The sequence below is a fragment of the Magnolia sinica genome, chromosome 19 (assembly GCF_029962835.1).
Source record: "Magnolia sinica isolate HGM2019 chromosome 19, MsV1, whole genome shotgun sequence".
NCBI classification, from domain to species: domain Eukaryota; kingdom Viridiplantae; phylum Streptophyta; class Magnoliopsida; order Magnoliales; family Magnoliaceae; genus Magnolia; species Magnolia sinica.
In genome coordinates, this window is record NC_080591.1 from 15,605,375 (window position 1) to 15,621,106 (window position 15,732).

General features: G+C 40.8%; 1 protein-coding gene across 1 annotated transcript; it reads left to right on the forward strand.

The window, feature by feature from the left end:
- The first annotated feature begins 7,414 nt into the window (after positions 1 to 7,414).
- Positions 7,415 to 11,509, forward strand: LOC131234529 (protein TIFY 10c-like). Its single transcript, XM_058231469.1, has 5 exons — positions 7,415 to 7,770; positions 9,029 to 9,131; positions 10,633 to 10,768; positions 10,987 to 11,044; positions 11,353 to 11,509. The coding sequence occupies exons 1-5, from the start codon at positions 7,415 to 7,417 to the stop codon at positions 11,507 to 11,509; spliced, it is 810 nt and encodes a 269-aa protein (XP_058087452.1).
- The last annotated feature ends 4,223 nt before the right edge of the window (positions 11,510 to 15,732 follow it).

Genomic DNA, 15,732 nt, shown 5'->3' on the forward strand with positions numbered 1-15,732 from the left:
ATGCATGTTTAATTTCGATGGGAATGTATGCTTATTGTGAGCAATGTCATAATATAACCTTTAGTGATTCTTCAAATCCAGCATTATGATTAAGGGTGCAGCTTGGGTTGGGTGGGCTTAATGCTGATATGTCCAACCCAAAACTTTAGTAGGGTTGTGTTGGGTTTAGTTTTGGTTGGCTTTGGCTTGGACTGAAAATCTCCAACCCAACTCAGGATTAGGTTGGGTTTGAGTTGAGCCAATGGGCGACTTATCCCAAACTGAACTTAGCGTTGCATTCATTATATATACCTATGAGTTACAATTAACATACATGATACAAAACTAAAATATAAGTAGTGCTCCTTATTAAAAATATCCATTTGATGGACTTTATACTATATAAAGTTCACAATTAAAACTATGCATATGGTTCGTGATCGAAACTGACCTAGGTCCCACATGATAAGTGCTATTGTGATTGAAATAATCCATCTCTCTCTCTCTCTCTCTCTCTCTCTCTCTCTCTCTCTCTCTCTCTCTCTCTCTCTCTCTCTCTCCTTATTTGTAATAATTGTAAATTTTATTTTCCTAGTGTTATTTTGAAAATTCAATGCGTTACTTTAATGAAATTATATAATTGTTAATGATTGATTTTATATGTTAATTTCTTTCTGCAAGTGTTAACCTAACCCCCAACCCGACCCGACCTGACCCAACTCAACCCAACCCAAATTACATAGGGTAGAGTAAATATCTATTGAGATGTGGAGCCACATCTAGGGGCTACTCGACCAATCGAGTGCCCTACTCAACCGATCGAGTGGCCCACTCGACCAGTCGAGGACTAGCTCGACTCAAAGTCCAGCGAGTATCAGGTTTTGGGTTCCGAGGTACTCGACCGGTCATGGCCCATGCTCGACCGGTCGAGGATTCACTCGACCAGTCGAGGTTACGCAGATTCGTTTCTGGATTTAATGCGAACTGCGGAATTTTGAGTTGGTTTTCGCAGAGGTGTGAAAGGGAAGTTACCTAAACTATAAATAGGTGTCCCTATGACTTTTCTAAGGCTTGAGAAATAATTCTAAGGTGTAGCTAAAGGGTTTTCTCTATACTTCCAAGGGATAGGTTAATATATTGTCTTGTAATCTTCGTTTTTCTTCATAGTGGAAGTTTGCATTCATAATTTTTTACCCTTGTTTGGATTTTTTCACGTATATCTTATCTCGTGTTTGGAATGTTTTAATTCTGTTTCTAGTCTATATTTCTTCTTGTTTATCATTTGTGGGTGAGATCGGAGATTGGATCTCAGTTCACTACATTGTTGGCGTGCTACGCAACAACTAATATCAGAGATATTGGTTTAATTCTATTGGGAGCGATGATGAAAGAGGGGAAGACTAGAATTGAGAAGTTTGATAGTTCAAACTTTGCCTTCTTGAAGATGCAGATAGAGGATTATCTGTATCAGAAGGACCTCTATATTCCTCTAGGAGGAAAACAGAAGAAACCAGAAAGGATGACAAATGATGAATGGTTTTTATTGGATCGAAAGGCTTTAGGAACGATCCGACTCTCTTTGTCTAAGAGTGTTGCCTTCAATATATCTAATATGAAAACTACAAAAGAATTAATGGAAGCCCTAGCTACCATGTATGAAAAACCCTCAGCGTCCAACAAGGTTCATCTTATGAAACAGCTATTCAACATAAAGATGTTAGATGGTGGGAGCGTGGCTGAACATCTAAACGAGTTCAATACAGTCACGAGTTAGTTGGAATCGTTGGCATTGTTTTTGAGGATGAGGTCAAGGCGTTATTGATCTTATCCAGTTTGCCAGACAGTTGGAATGGTTTGGTGATTGCTGTGAGCAATTCTTCAGGGTCGACAAAGTTGAAATTTGATGATGTGGTCAGTCTAATTCTCAGCAAAGAATCTAGAAGAAAGGCATCAGGAGTTTTGGGGGATTCAGGGAATGCTTTGAACGTTGAAGGAAAAGGAAGATCGCTGAACAAATGAGACAATAAACATGGACATTCTAAGTCGAGGAAGAAGTCCAAGAGATTGAAAGATAAAGACGGGTGTTGGCATTGCAGGAAGAAGAGGCACATAAAACGTGATTGCATGGCGCTTAAGAAACAAGAAGGAAGCTCTCAAGACAGGAAGGATTCGATGAATCTATCTGAGGAGAGTGACACAGAGGCGTTGATCTTGTCTCTTGATACGAGGAATGATCTTGGGTTATAGACTCCGGTGTTTTGTTTCATGCCACTTCATGTAAGGAAGTCCTGCGTAACTATGTATCAGGTGACTTCGGGAGAGTCTACTTGGGTGATGATGAATCATGCAGTATCGTTGGAAATGGAGACGTTCATGTAAATCAGAAAGACGGAACGGTTTTGAAATTAAAAAATGTCAGATATGTACTGAGTTTGAAACGGAACTTGATCTCAGTGGGGCAGTTAGTCGATACCGATTATGTAACGACATTCACAAGTAATTCCTGAAAGATCACAAAAGGTACCTTGGTGATATCTCGAGGCAAGATGGAAGGTACTTTGTACGTGACTTTAGGATCATATAGTTCACTCACAGTCGCATCAACTAGAGTGAATGGCCAGTTATGGCATCAGAGGTTAGGACATATGAGTGAGAAGGGGATGAAAGTACTATTATCAAAAGGGAAGCTACCAGGGCTGAAGTCTATTGACTTGGAATTCTGCGAGAACTACGTGTATGGTAAGCAGAAGATAGTAAGTTTCAAGAAGACAGGACGTGCTCCAAAGACGCATCTGTTGGAGCTTGTACACACTGATGTGTGGGGACCGGCACAGGTATCATCTCTTGGTGGTTCACATTATTTTGTTTCCTTTATTGATGATGCTAGTAGAAAACTGTAGATTTATTTCTGAAAGCACAAATCTAATGTGTTTGATGTATTTAAGAAGTGGAAGATAATGGTAGAAAATGAGACAGGTAAAACAGTAAAATATCTCAGATATGATAATGGGGGAGAATACTGTGATAAGAGATTTGAGGAGTATTGTATAGCAAATGGAATCAAACATTAGAAAACAATTCTAGGGACACCGCAGCAGAATTGTGTGGCTGAGCGCATTAATAGGACTATCCTTGAGCGCGCCAGGAGCATGAGGTTACATACAAGGTTGCCCAGGACCTTTTGGGCAGATGCTGTAAACACTGCTGCATATCTCATCAATAGAAGTCCATCAACACCATTGGATAGTGGGCTACCAGAAGAAACGTGAACTGGGAAAGAAGTGAACCTTGCACATCTCAGAGTGTTCAGTTGCACTTCATATGTTCATATTGATGCAGAGCAAAGAAACAAGCTGGATGCGAAGTCCAAGAGGTACATGTTTATAGGCCAGGCAGCATGATTTTGGCTACAGGTTTTAGGATGCAGAAAATAGAAAAATCATCACAAACAAGGACGTAGTTTTTAATGAAAAAGTGATGCACAAGGACAGTGTGAAGGAAAATAAGGCCGAGGAGAAAGAATTCGTAAAGTTGGAAGAGTTACCGGACACGGGCGTTACAGCGTCACAGGATGATCATTCACAGGAGAATTATGAGGCAGAGCCGCATACACCGGTTGTGAGGAGGTCTATTCGAGATAGGAGACCCACGGTCCGATACTTACCCTCCTTACATTATTTACTACTGACAGATAATAGTGAACCAGAGTGTTTTGAAGAGGCATTACAGTCGGATATACGGGTTAAATGGGAGCAGGTCATGGATGATGAGATGGACTCTCTTGAGTCTAATCATACGTGGAAGCTAGTCACTCTATCCAAGGGAAAGAAAACTCTTCATAACAAGTGGGTTTACAGACTGAAGGAGGAGTATAATAGTTCGAAACGGTACAAGACCAGATTGGTTGTGAAAGGGTTTCAACCAAAGGCATATATCGATTTCACTGAAATATTTTCACCTGTGGTGAAAATGTCTACGATTCACATGGTCCTGAGTATAGTGGCTACAGAGGACTTACATCTAGAGCAGCTAGATGTTAAGACAGCCTTTCCTCATGGGGACCTTGAAGAAGAGATATATGTGCATCAGCCGACAGGATATGTGGCACCAGGAAAGGAGAACAAAGTGTGCCGACTGAAGAAGAGTCTATATGGCCTGAAGCAAGCCCCAAGGCAATGGTACAAAAGTTCGACAGTTTCATATCGGGAAACAGTTTTAAGATATGTCATGCAGACCACTGTTGTTATTTGAAGAAGTTTGATACGTCGTACATCATCATTCTTCTATATGTTGATGATATGCTTATGGCCGGTTCAAGCATGAAGGATATCTCAGATTTCAAAAGACAACTGTCTAGAGAATTTGTCATGAAGGATTTAGGAGCTGCAAAACAAATCCTAAGCATGAGGATAAAACGTGACAGGAAAAACAAGAAATTAGTTTTGTCACAGGCAGAGTACATAGCCAAGGTACTTAATCGATTCAATATGGGGGGTGCTAAGCCGGTTAGCACTCCATTAGCCAACCACTTCAAGCTATCTAAAGAGCAAGGTGCAAAGACGCAGGAGGAACGGGACTATATGGCTAAAGTTTCATACGTGTCAGCTATTGAGAGTCTTATGTATCCTATGGTGAGTACGAGGCCAGACATTGCTCAAGCAATGGGAGTTATTAGCAGGTTCATGAACAACCCCGGGAAGGAACATTAGGAAGCTGTAAAGTGGATCCTCAGATACCTGGTAGGTACTAAAAATGTAGGGCTGTGTTATGGAGGATCGAAAATCATGCTACAAGGCTACATGGATTCAGATTTTACAAGAGATATCGACAGCAGAAGAAGCACTATAGGTTATATTTTTTCTCTAGATAATGCTGCAATTAGTTGGGTCTCTCAGTTACAGAAGATAATATCTATCAGTATGATAAAAGCAGAATATGTTGCGGCTACATAAGCATGTAAGGAGATGTTGTAGATGCAAGGTTTCATGGAAGAGTTGGGTAAAAAGCAAGCAGATTATAAGCTGTACAGCGACAGTCAGAGTGCAATATACTTTGCTAAGAATTCAGTCATTCATTCAAGGACCAAGCATATTGACATCAAATATCACTTCATACGTTCGCTACTGGAAGATGGATCGATTACTCTGGAAAAGATTCATATAAGTGAGAATCCTACAGATATGCTGACCAAAGTCATTACACGGGAGAAGCTGAAGCTCTGTTCAGCTTTGATTGGTCTTCAGGCGTGAAGACGGGGAGGTGGTGCACTCCGAATGTAGAAGACGAAGGTTTATGATGATATGTTTCCAAGTAGGAGATTGTTGAGATGTGGAGCCACATCTTGGAGCCACTCGACCAGTGGAGTGCCCTGCTCGACCGATCGAGTGGCCCACTCGACCAGTTGAGGACTGGCTCGACTCAAAGTCCGGCAAGCATCAGGTTTTGGATTCCGAGGTACTCGACCGGTCGTGGCCCATGCTCGACCAGTCGAGGTTACGCAGATTCGTTTTCGGATTTGATGCGGACTGTGGATTTTTGAGTCGATTTTCGCAGAGGTGCGAAAGGGAAGTTGCCTAAACTATAAATAGGTGTCCCTAGGGCTTTTCTAGGGTATGAAAAATAATTCTAAGGTGTGGGCAAAGGGTTTTCTCTATACTTCTAAGGGAGATGTTAGTATATTGCCTTGTAATCTTTATTTTTCTTCATAGTTGAAGTTTGCATCCGTGGTTTTTTTACCTTTGTTGGGATTTTTCTACATATATCTTGCCTTGTGGTTTGTTGGGAATGCTTTGATTCTGTTTTTAGTCTATATTTCTTCTTGTTTATTGTTTGTGGGTGAGACCAAAGATTGGATCTCGGTTCACTGCGTTGTTGGCGTGTTGCACAACAATATCTTGGGTTGGGCCTGGGTTTAGGCCTCAGGCAACTCCTCTTGAGGTTGGATTAAGCTTGTGTTAAATCTCAAACCAACCCAACCCTCTTGAATTACAGTCATAGTTCTCACATAGTATTTTGGCCTCCGAAGATTCTAGCAGCTGGAGATTTGAGGGCATCATTGAGATCTTTCCTAGATGAAAGGATTAGGATCTGATTTTATGAGAAGATGAGCTTGTGAAAGTCCTCTGGAGTTGTTTCAACCTCCAAAAGGATTGATCATGAGAAACGAGGTCAATCCAATCAAATCAGTCCTTGATCATAAGACATTCTATCTCTAGCTCAATTCAAAATGCAATGCTTGAGAAAAGAGAAGAGCAAGGTGTTTTGTATCAAGATAGAGAGCTAATTCATCAAAATCAATGAGGCAAAAATAAGCATACTTTGGGCAAACCATTTTCATAAAATACAAGGGTCGTGAAAATGTAAAAGTTCAGAATAAGTTCAAGAAGTTGAGATCACCTATTTTTTGGGAAACCGCGGAAGCACACAGAGATGAATCAAGCAAAGTACATGCAATCACACAACCAAATTTAAATAAAAATAATTCAAATTTTACGTGAAAAAATCTTTACGAAAAAAAAAACCATACATAAAGCGATGAGTAATGCACTATGAAAGTAGAAATTACAAGAGACAAAGTCTTACTGATTCGAACAAGCCTTGAATCTACTTCATAAGTCTTAGCTATGCTCTTGAACCCTTAGGAACGATTTAGAAAGCCCTAATATACCATCTCTATTCTCAAATCCCGATATATATACTATCACAATTGAAACAGGAAACAAATCCCACACTTAAACAATTCTGCGCACAAGCTCGATGGGATCTTCGATGGCATCGACATCTCATCGAGGATTTATCGATGGCATCGAACTCCTTCGATGTCATCGAGTAGCAACACCTAAAATGTTCCAACAACCAACATGGATTTTTCGAATTTTTCTGATGGAATCGAGCACCAGTCGATAGCATTGACATCTACCCAATGGCATCGAGTGGTCGGTCCATGACATCGACAGACGTTGTTATTGACAGATTTAAGACATCAACAACACTATTCATCAAGCCCTTGAATACAAGGGGTGATGTTATTAGGTGAATGTTACAAAGAGGATGTAACAGTAACAAAGTCATATGCAACATGCAAGCATGTATCTACATAGCCACATGAACTCCCATGTGTATGAATTTCTGCATATTTTGTGTGTGGCTGCGAAACCTGCGACAAATCTTCTGACATGGCCCACTGTGAATGAAAATCGCCTGGCCCAAAAGTCAAATTCGCCCAATCTCAGGTGGTTTACATGTTTACAAGGAAAAATATACGACTATGATCAAAATGGCCAATGGCTATGCTCAACCTACACATATGTCCGACATTCTCGGCCAAACGGGAAATGCTAATCTTTGAAAATATCAAGTGTTTGTGTGGGCATGCGCCTTTTTATAGGGCTGTATGATAAAGGTGTGGCATTACATGATCACAGGTACACAAGCCATGTCTCTGGGAAGCAGCAATTCCAAGGATTTTATGAAGACAGGAAAACAAACATCAGAAACCCAATTCCATGGAAGCTACAATAATCCATTGGCTACATTTTTGGACAAGGAATCTGTAAATGTCCCACAGCCCATGACAGGCAACCAGAAGTCGAAGAAAAGCATGTCCCATTCCATCAGCTTGTTCAGGAAATATCTCCTGGACAAAGCTCACCAGGGCAAAGCCAATCCGCCGGAGGAGGAATTCATCAAATCGCAGCGGCCGACATGCCACGGTCTGATTCCACCACAAAGCATCATTAGTTCACTTCGACGCCCTTCATTTCTAGAGCAAATGTTACTCCCAGGAACAAGGTAATTCCATCTCAAACATTCGATGGGTTTATTCTGTGTTTGGATATATATATAGAGAGACAATTGACTTAGATTAGAGCATGGTTTTAAGACTCGGACATGTCCGATGAGACTCACATGGGTCCACTCGGACTTAGCCGGACCTGATTCGGTTTTTAACTTGAAAGTGTCCAATTCGCCGAGTCTTTTAACTATCAAGCATAGAAATAAGTTAGAAGAAAGCACGAATGTTCGACCAAAATAATCTTCCAATTAGAATGTTAGATAAGGTGTATTTGAATATGCGGGAGGAAATTAGATTCCCTTTGGCAAGATAATTAGAACAGTTTAGATAGCAGAAAATCATGAATTCATAAAATAATCATTAAACTTATCCATAATTGCAATTCTTTGATACAAGATATAATAATATCTTTGCCTAATAAAATTGATATTTTCGCATGTATCCAAATAAGATCCTTAAGTTTTAAATCTTACTTTCAACAGTTAAGTTGAAAATGATCATGGGTCCCTCGAGAAGTGTACCTAAAATTGCATATTTTTATTTTATCGTATAACATTTAATAATTTATAGCCAGATTATTGCGATTTTCATATCTTCATCTTGGAGTTCTCTTTATGAGTTTGGAAAGCACATGGATGGAAAAATAGTTTCGGGTGGTAAATGTCGGGTCCAAAATAGTTGTGGACCCGGATTTTTTACTGTAGTTGTTGGGCCTATTGGGTCGGGCCCGTTAAACATAGTCCTTTAAGCAAGCTGGGTCAACAAGTGGCGCCATGATCTAGTCCGTGGGCCCCACTGCCTATGCGAACCAATCAAAGATTACGTAGGAACCTTTTTCCTTGAGTTTTTGGACGGTGATGATTAGTTGATGAGTATCTGAATTTGCTCAGTCGAAGAGATGGGTCCTTTGTACCTCTTGCCAAAATGCACACAAGAAATTGCAAAAAAAAAAAAACCACTTTGAATTGCCTCATTACTAATCAAGCCCATGAATCATGCTCAGGCCCTGCCCATTAAGTAATCGGGTCTTCCAATTTCCAGCCTAGTTCCGCTGATGTAATAAACGGACCCACTTCAGGACGAGGACTGGGCCCTGAGTGGAATTCACAAAATCCATGTGTGGGCCCAATTTATTTATAAATCAGGTCCAAAAACAGGCCTGGGCCTAACCCATGGCCATATAAAAGCCCAACCATAACGGGTCGACCCGCAACCAGGCCAACCTCTAATCAGATGATATTAACTGTCCATCAGGTCGGATGAGAAACCAACGATGAAAAATCAGGCATCCAAGGGCCAACTCACTATTTTCTACTCTGGCGCTATCAATGTGTATGACAATGTTCCCATTGATAAGGTACGGAAACCCTATTTTTCTTATTTCAGTTTCTGAAAATGAAGCATTTTCCACATGGACGACATCCATTTTGGTGGACCCCATTCCTACTGTCCATTTGAACTGTACTGTCAATGTGTGATATCTGAGCCATCGGCTAGGTTGGCCCAACCTTGAAGGTCATTGAGATCAAAGGTCAGTCTGTTACACTCATCGTGTGGGCCACACGTGTAAATTGATTCAATCCATTGGATATCGATTGTTTCTATAATCTGGTACATTGTGGCCCATCTGACAAATGGGTCAGGGTGATTTTTGTTCCCATCAATCTTCAAGCGGTGGTCAACCTTTTCAACGGCCCTGATGTCTGATAAACATTACTCCCTCGCTGCATTGGGCTTAATGGATGGTAACTTTACTGTCTATCCATCGAGATGAATATAAACGTTTACAAATGCCAACATGGCGCCTACACGAGATCCAAGACTTCATCAGATGGGCCCTACGCCTATGTTCTCTGGCCCGGATTAGGTGTTTCCCTGAAAGTGGGGCCCACTTTTATGTTTCTTTTGTATATCCAAACCGTTCATCAGTTTTTCCAGCTCATTTCAGAGCATGGTCCCAAAAATTAAGCAGATCCAAAATTCAAGTGAACCACACCATAGGAAACAGTGAGTGAATGCCCAAAACTAAAAACTTCCCAGGGCCCATCGCAGTGTTTATTTTCCCTCCAACCTGTTGATAAGGTCACACAGATAAAGGAAAAACCCAATATATAAGCTTGATCCAAAACTTCTATGGCCTCCAAGAAGTTTTTAATGGTGAGCATTCAATCCCTACTGTGTGGTCCACTTGAGATTTCCATCTGCTTCATTTTTGGAACCATGCCATAAAATGAGCTGAAAAACTAATGGACGGCGGATTGGATATACAACACAAATCAAGGTGCACCCACGTTCAGGGAAACACCCACTACGCTAACGTGTAACACCTAATCCGCTCCCGAAAACTCAGACCAGTCCACTCATTAGGTGGGCCAACAACATGTGAAGAAATGTACAATTAAGATTAGTCGACCAATGAGGGCCACTAGATGAGTGGTTCCACCTAATCTTTGGTCAAGGATCTGGCCCATCCGAAGAACATCTTGTATGTCACACATGCGCACCACATAAGCATGTGTGCCATTTTAATGTTCCACTGTAGTGGATTTCCCAATCCTAAGTGGAATAGCAGAACTTGAGTGTGTTTGGATGCTCAATCCAAATGAATTGTAATTCATTGAATGTGAACTGATTGAAGTGACCAACTTAGATCACTTGAACTTTATTGAACTAAAACAAATTCAATCCAATGGAGCATCCAAACGCAATCCTATCATCCTCGCTGCTGCATCACTGTCCGATCATCGCATGGTTATGCAATGTGGGGCCCATTTAGTGGACATATACATGCATAGTACATCATTGCATGTGAAATTACCAAGTGAAATCTTTGTAAACCAAGTATATCACAATGGCAGGCCAAAGCAATCATGCTTCTTGCTGGTGAAAGCTCTCCAGGGAATTCTGCCAGCCCAAAAATGCCGACGGCTCATGGAGCTGTCGACACTCCCTCTCACTCTCTTTCGTTACCGTCGGTCTGCGAGTTACAAGCAGGTGATGTTTCTTTTCTCCATATATCTTCTTTTCTTGAATGTTCTTGTTTGGATTCTATCAAAGATAGCTAAAGAAGATAAAAATAAACACACTCAAAATCATCAAAAGAAATTTTCTTATTTGATCAACATGCCCCCACTCATCAAACCTTCGTCATAAATCCATATTAGATCAAATCTTGTGGCTAAACTAGGATTACATTTGTTTTGTTTTGCCAGACCTTCCGATCGCGAGAAAGAATTCGCTTCAACGGTTCCTTGAGAAACGTCGAAACAGGTAAGAACAAAATCATGATTTTATTAGTCTAGGCACATTACCTTTGAGCTTGTGATTTCATGGATGGCCTATGCAAAATAAAAAAATAAAAAATAAAATAAAATAAATCTCCTCAATTGGACAACTATGGCCTTTGGGTTGTTGGCATGAAAATGAAATACACTAATAATCAACATTCAATGATCAGTTGGCGGGCCCCACATACATGCATTATGCTGTAATTAATCTCAATTTCACCCATAAGCTAGACTAAATTTTTGATAGATTTTCCTTGGGTTGACAAACATATTGGTGTATGCGCATTGCAGGATCTTAAACAAAGCTCCCTACACACTGGCCGCCATAAAGCGAGACATTAATGAGGCAGCAGCAAAGGAATGTTCTCTAGGAAATCCATCATTTTCTCCTTCGCCATTTCCATCTTTTGTTAGCTTTAATCCATGTGTTTCAGCTTATCTAGCATGATTAGCTTGTTATGATGATGCAATGAAAATAAACTAGAACAAAAGGTCTATTTATTGTTCTATATATCATAGAACGCCTAATCATGGGCTCGGAGTGCAGCTCGCCTGGGGACTGTTTCATTTACAACTGAAACCGAGTTGCATCGGAATAATTTTCAAACCACTAATTAGAGAAAATAGTATTTAAGTGGACCTCATAGAGTCCAACGGAATGAACTGCAGCTTGGATGATCCATCCAGAGATAAAATTTCTATTAGTTTCGCTAATCAAATACTATCTTGTTATATATATATATATATATATATCAAATGCTCATCTACACACCAGTTTGCACGAAACTACTGCAAATTTTTTGAGAACTCATCGTACATATATGAGTACAAAATCTGAATGGTCAACATAATGCAGCACCTTATGAAACTCTTGGGGCCTAACTTTTACTTTGATCCAAAACTTTAGTAAGCAAAAAGGAAAACGGTTTCCTCTCTTGATTTGCATCTCTCTTTGCTATGGTCCACCAGAGTTTTAGATCAAGATGAAAATTGGTACCATAGGTTTCATCAATGGACCGTTCAGATTAGACGCCCATGACACGTGTGCAAAGGTGCGCACATGCATAGGTGAGCATGCCTATATATATATATATATATATATATATATATATATATATATATATCTATATATATATATATATATATATATATATATATATATATATATATAGCTAACTAAATATAAGCTAGTGTTGATTTCAATACTTTGTGGCCTATTTTAACAGTGGAAAAAGAAAAGAAAAAATGGATGATTATTTCTTGTGATGAAAAGTTTCACCATATATTTAAATGGTGACAGAAAAGTTAGATCTTAAAAAGTAATTATTACCCAAACATCCTAATCAAATTCTTTCAAGCAAGATATAGGTAGACTTAGCTTGCTATTTTGAAAAAAAAAAAAATCTAAAATAAATTGTACTCTGCCTGTGCTCCACCCAAAATATGGCCCATGATTTGAACGGTCCAAATCAGCGTTCGGGTGGGCCACACATGCGTGGCAACCATTTAGTCTAATATAATGTACCAAGAAAAATGTCTACATCAATTCACAAACATGATTTCCACCTTAAATTAAACTCCTGATGAAACTAAATATAGAAACAAAAGCAATAAAATAAATCTCATGTAGCGCCAAAAAACGAACAACTTGCAATTTATATTTTCTTTGAACATCCAAACATGCCCACACCCTCAGTGTCCATGATGGAAGGATTGCTTGATGAGGTTGATCCAATGCTTGATATTGAAACCGAAAAGAAGGCCCAAGAAGATTATCATCAGGACGATCAGCAACAAACACTTACACGGGCAGCACATTTTCTTCTTTCTCCCTTGTTTTTTCAATAGAGCAGATTGGAAGATTGAAATTTCTTGAAAGCCAACTGATCTTACAAGAGTTTTATGTGGAAGGATTTTTACATATCTGTACGCATGTAGAGTCCTTTCTGATGGAGGACTCTGTGCTCCTCTGCAACAACTCCGTGGCGAAAACAACCAGTCTGTAGAGCCCACTATGTTGTAGAGGTAAAATCTACTCCGTCTATCAGGTTTTATCCTTGATTTTAGAGCCTATGGACAAAAATCATGTAAGTACATAACTCAGATGGGCCACACCAAATGGAAAAATGAGGATGGGATTCCAACCATTGGTTTGCCTGTGGGGTCACCATAGTGGTTATCTTTCATCAAACACGTTTATCAGGTTTATATCACGATAGTGAAGAGAAAATATAAAAATCAGCTTACTAGAGAACTCAGGCGGGCCACATGGTGTGAACTAATTTTACAATGTTTCCATTGGTGTGGCCCACATTAATTTTTAATCAGTCTCATCTTCTGTATCGACGTCCAAATAATGGTTCTTCACCTGATGGACTGAGCTGATTTTACATAGACATCATGCTGGACCGTACAGAACTTGGGTAAAAAGGTGTTGTAGACATTCAGGTCCTTATGGTGCAACTTCCTACGTGGAGCTCAAGTGGGCCCATCTATGATCACGTCTAACTACCGTTGAACTTGGAAAGTATGATTGATGAACGGATGCACAGGGATTCAAAATTTTCTTTGGTTGGATGATCTCAGGCGTCCAATATAAGGGTAGGCGAAATTGCTGGTAAGACTAAAATGGTCCTGCGTAAATTTTGAACGACCTATTTGGATGGTTGAGATCTTCCAATCAGGATGGATTGCGGCCACGTATGATCCATAGTGGGCCTGTCTCTATCCAATGGTTCTCCATGGTCAGTTGTGGGTCCTCACTTGCAATCCGCGAGGAATTAGCAACGTGATAAGGTAGGAGGAAAATTCGTATCGGATTACTGGTTATCGGACGTGGATTGCCTGCTGACGCTGACATGGTCCGTGCGCTGTGGGTCCCACCATGATATATGTGTTTTATCGACTCCGTCCATCCATTTTTTCAGATCATTTTATGGAATGATCCCAAAGTTGAGGTAGATCCAAATCTCATGTGTACCACACTAAGGGAAAAAGTGGTGATTGAACTTCCACCATTAAAAACTTCTTGGGGGCCACAAAGGATTTGGATCAAGATGATTTTTGTATTTTCCCTTCATCCAGGTGTGTGTGACCTAACCGACAAGTTGGATGGCAAATACACATTATAGTGGGCCCTAGGAAGCTTTTAACGGTGTCCGTTCAATCACCACAGCTTCCCTGTGGTGCGTCCACTTAGATTTTCATGTGCCTCATTTTTGGGTTTCCAACCCAGAATGATCTGGAAAATGGATGGACGGAGTGGATAGAACACATACATCATGGTGGGGCCCACAGAGCACTGACCAGTAGCCAACTCGCCGTTGGCAATCGGCGTCCCTAGTTATCGAGCGTTCAAGATCTGTTCACGTGGTAAACACGTGTACTAGCTTTGGACCCTTCATCTATTAGGCCTTACTGTGAATGGGGTATCCCCTAGAAGCGGTCTGAGGTAACCGTAGCCGTTGATTGGAAGACTCCTGATGGTTACAAACAGGTGGTTACGGAAAGATCCAACCAATGTCAACATTGAATGCACAAGAAACCTCCAATCGATGGCCAGGATCATCTCAGCTGTAGAATTTTTAGCGTATGGCCAGGATCTCATATACGTGTACTTGAAAGCTTGATAACTACATCAGTTACCGCTGTAGATTAGCTCAACATATGACCCATCTCACGTGCCAATCTGTCAATACGAAATATCCATCTAGTTTGTTTTTACTATGGACTGGAAATGGTTCAAATCAACATACAAAAGATGATCCTACCCATCTCCCTGGCCTTAAAAGCTTAATAAACACATACTCAACGGTCCGCATTCATGTATGCAAAGTTAATAGAACTGACGGATAGGAGTGTCTAATACGTGTGATTTTTTAACCATACACGACCCATTATAGAGAACATCAGATGGACGGCTTAAATCGACGCATCATTTTGCCAATCTGTCAATACGAAATATCCATCTAGTTTGTTTTTACTATGGACTGGAAATGGTTCAAATCAACATACAAAAGATGATCCTACCCATCTCCCTGGCCTTAAAAGCTTAATAAACACATACTCAACGGTCCGCATTCATGTATGCAAAGTTAATAGAACTGACGGATAGGAGTGTCTAATACGTGTGATTTTTTAACCATACACGACCCGATCCAGTTTTGAAATAGGCCTCCTGAACTCGATCCAACTCGAGACCAAGTCCAGCATACCTGACTCGATCCGAGTTCGGCCTGGCCTGGCCTGGCCTGATCTGGACCGAGTCCGATCCAGTCAGAAGTACCGAGTTAGGTTGAGCTGGCATCAAGTTAGGGCTGACTCGACTCGATCTAGGCATCACCTGAACTCGATCCAACTCGAGACCAAGTCTAGCATACTTGACTCGATCCGAGTTCAGCCTGGCCTGGACTGAGTCCAGTCCGGTCAGAAGTACCGAGTTCGGTCGAGCTAGCATCAAGTCGGATTGAGAGATGAGGGAGGGAGGGAGTGGAGAGGAGAGAAAGAGGAGGATAAGGATGATGGTGGTGAGTGGTTGCCGGACTTGGAAGAGGAGGATGAGGGAGGGAGGGAGTGGAGAGGAGAGAGGAGGAGGGTGATGGTTGTAGCTGATTGCCGGGCTTGGAAGAGGAGGATGAGGGAGGGAGGGAGAGTTTGGAATCGGGTTGGAAT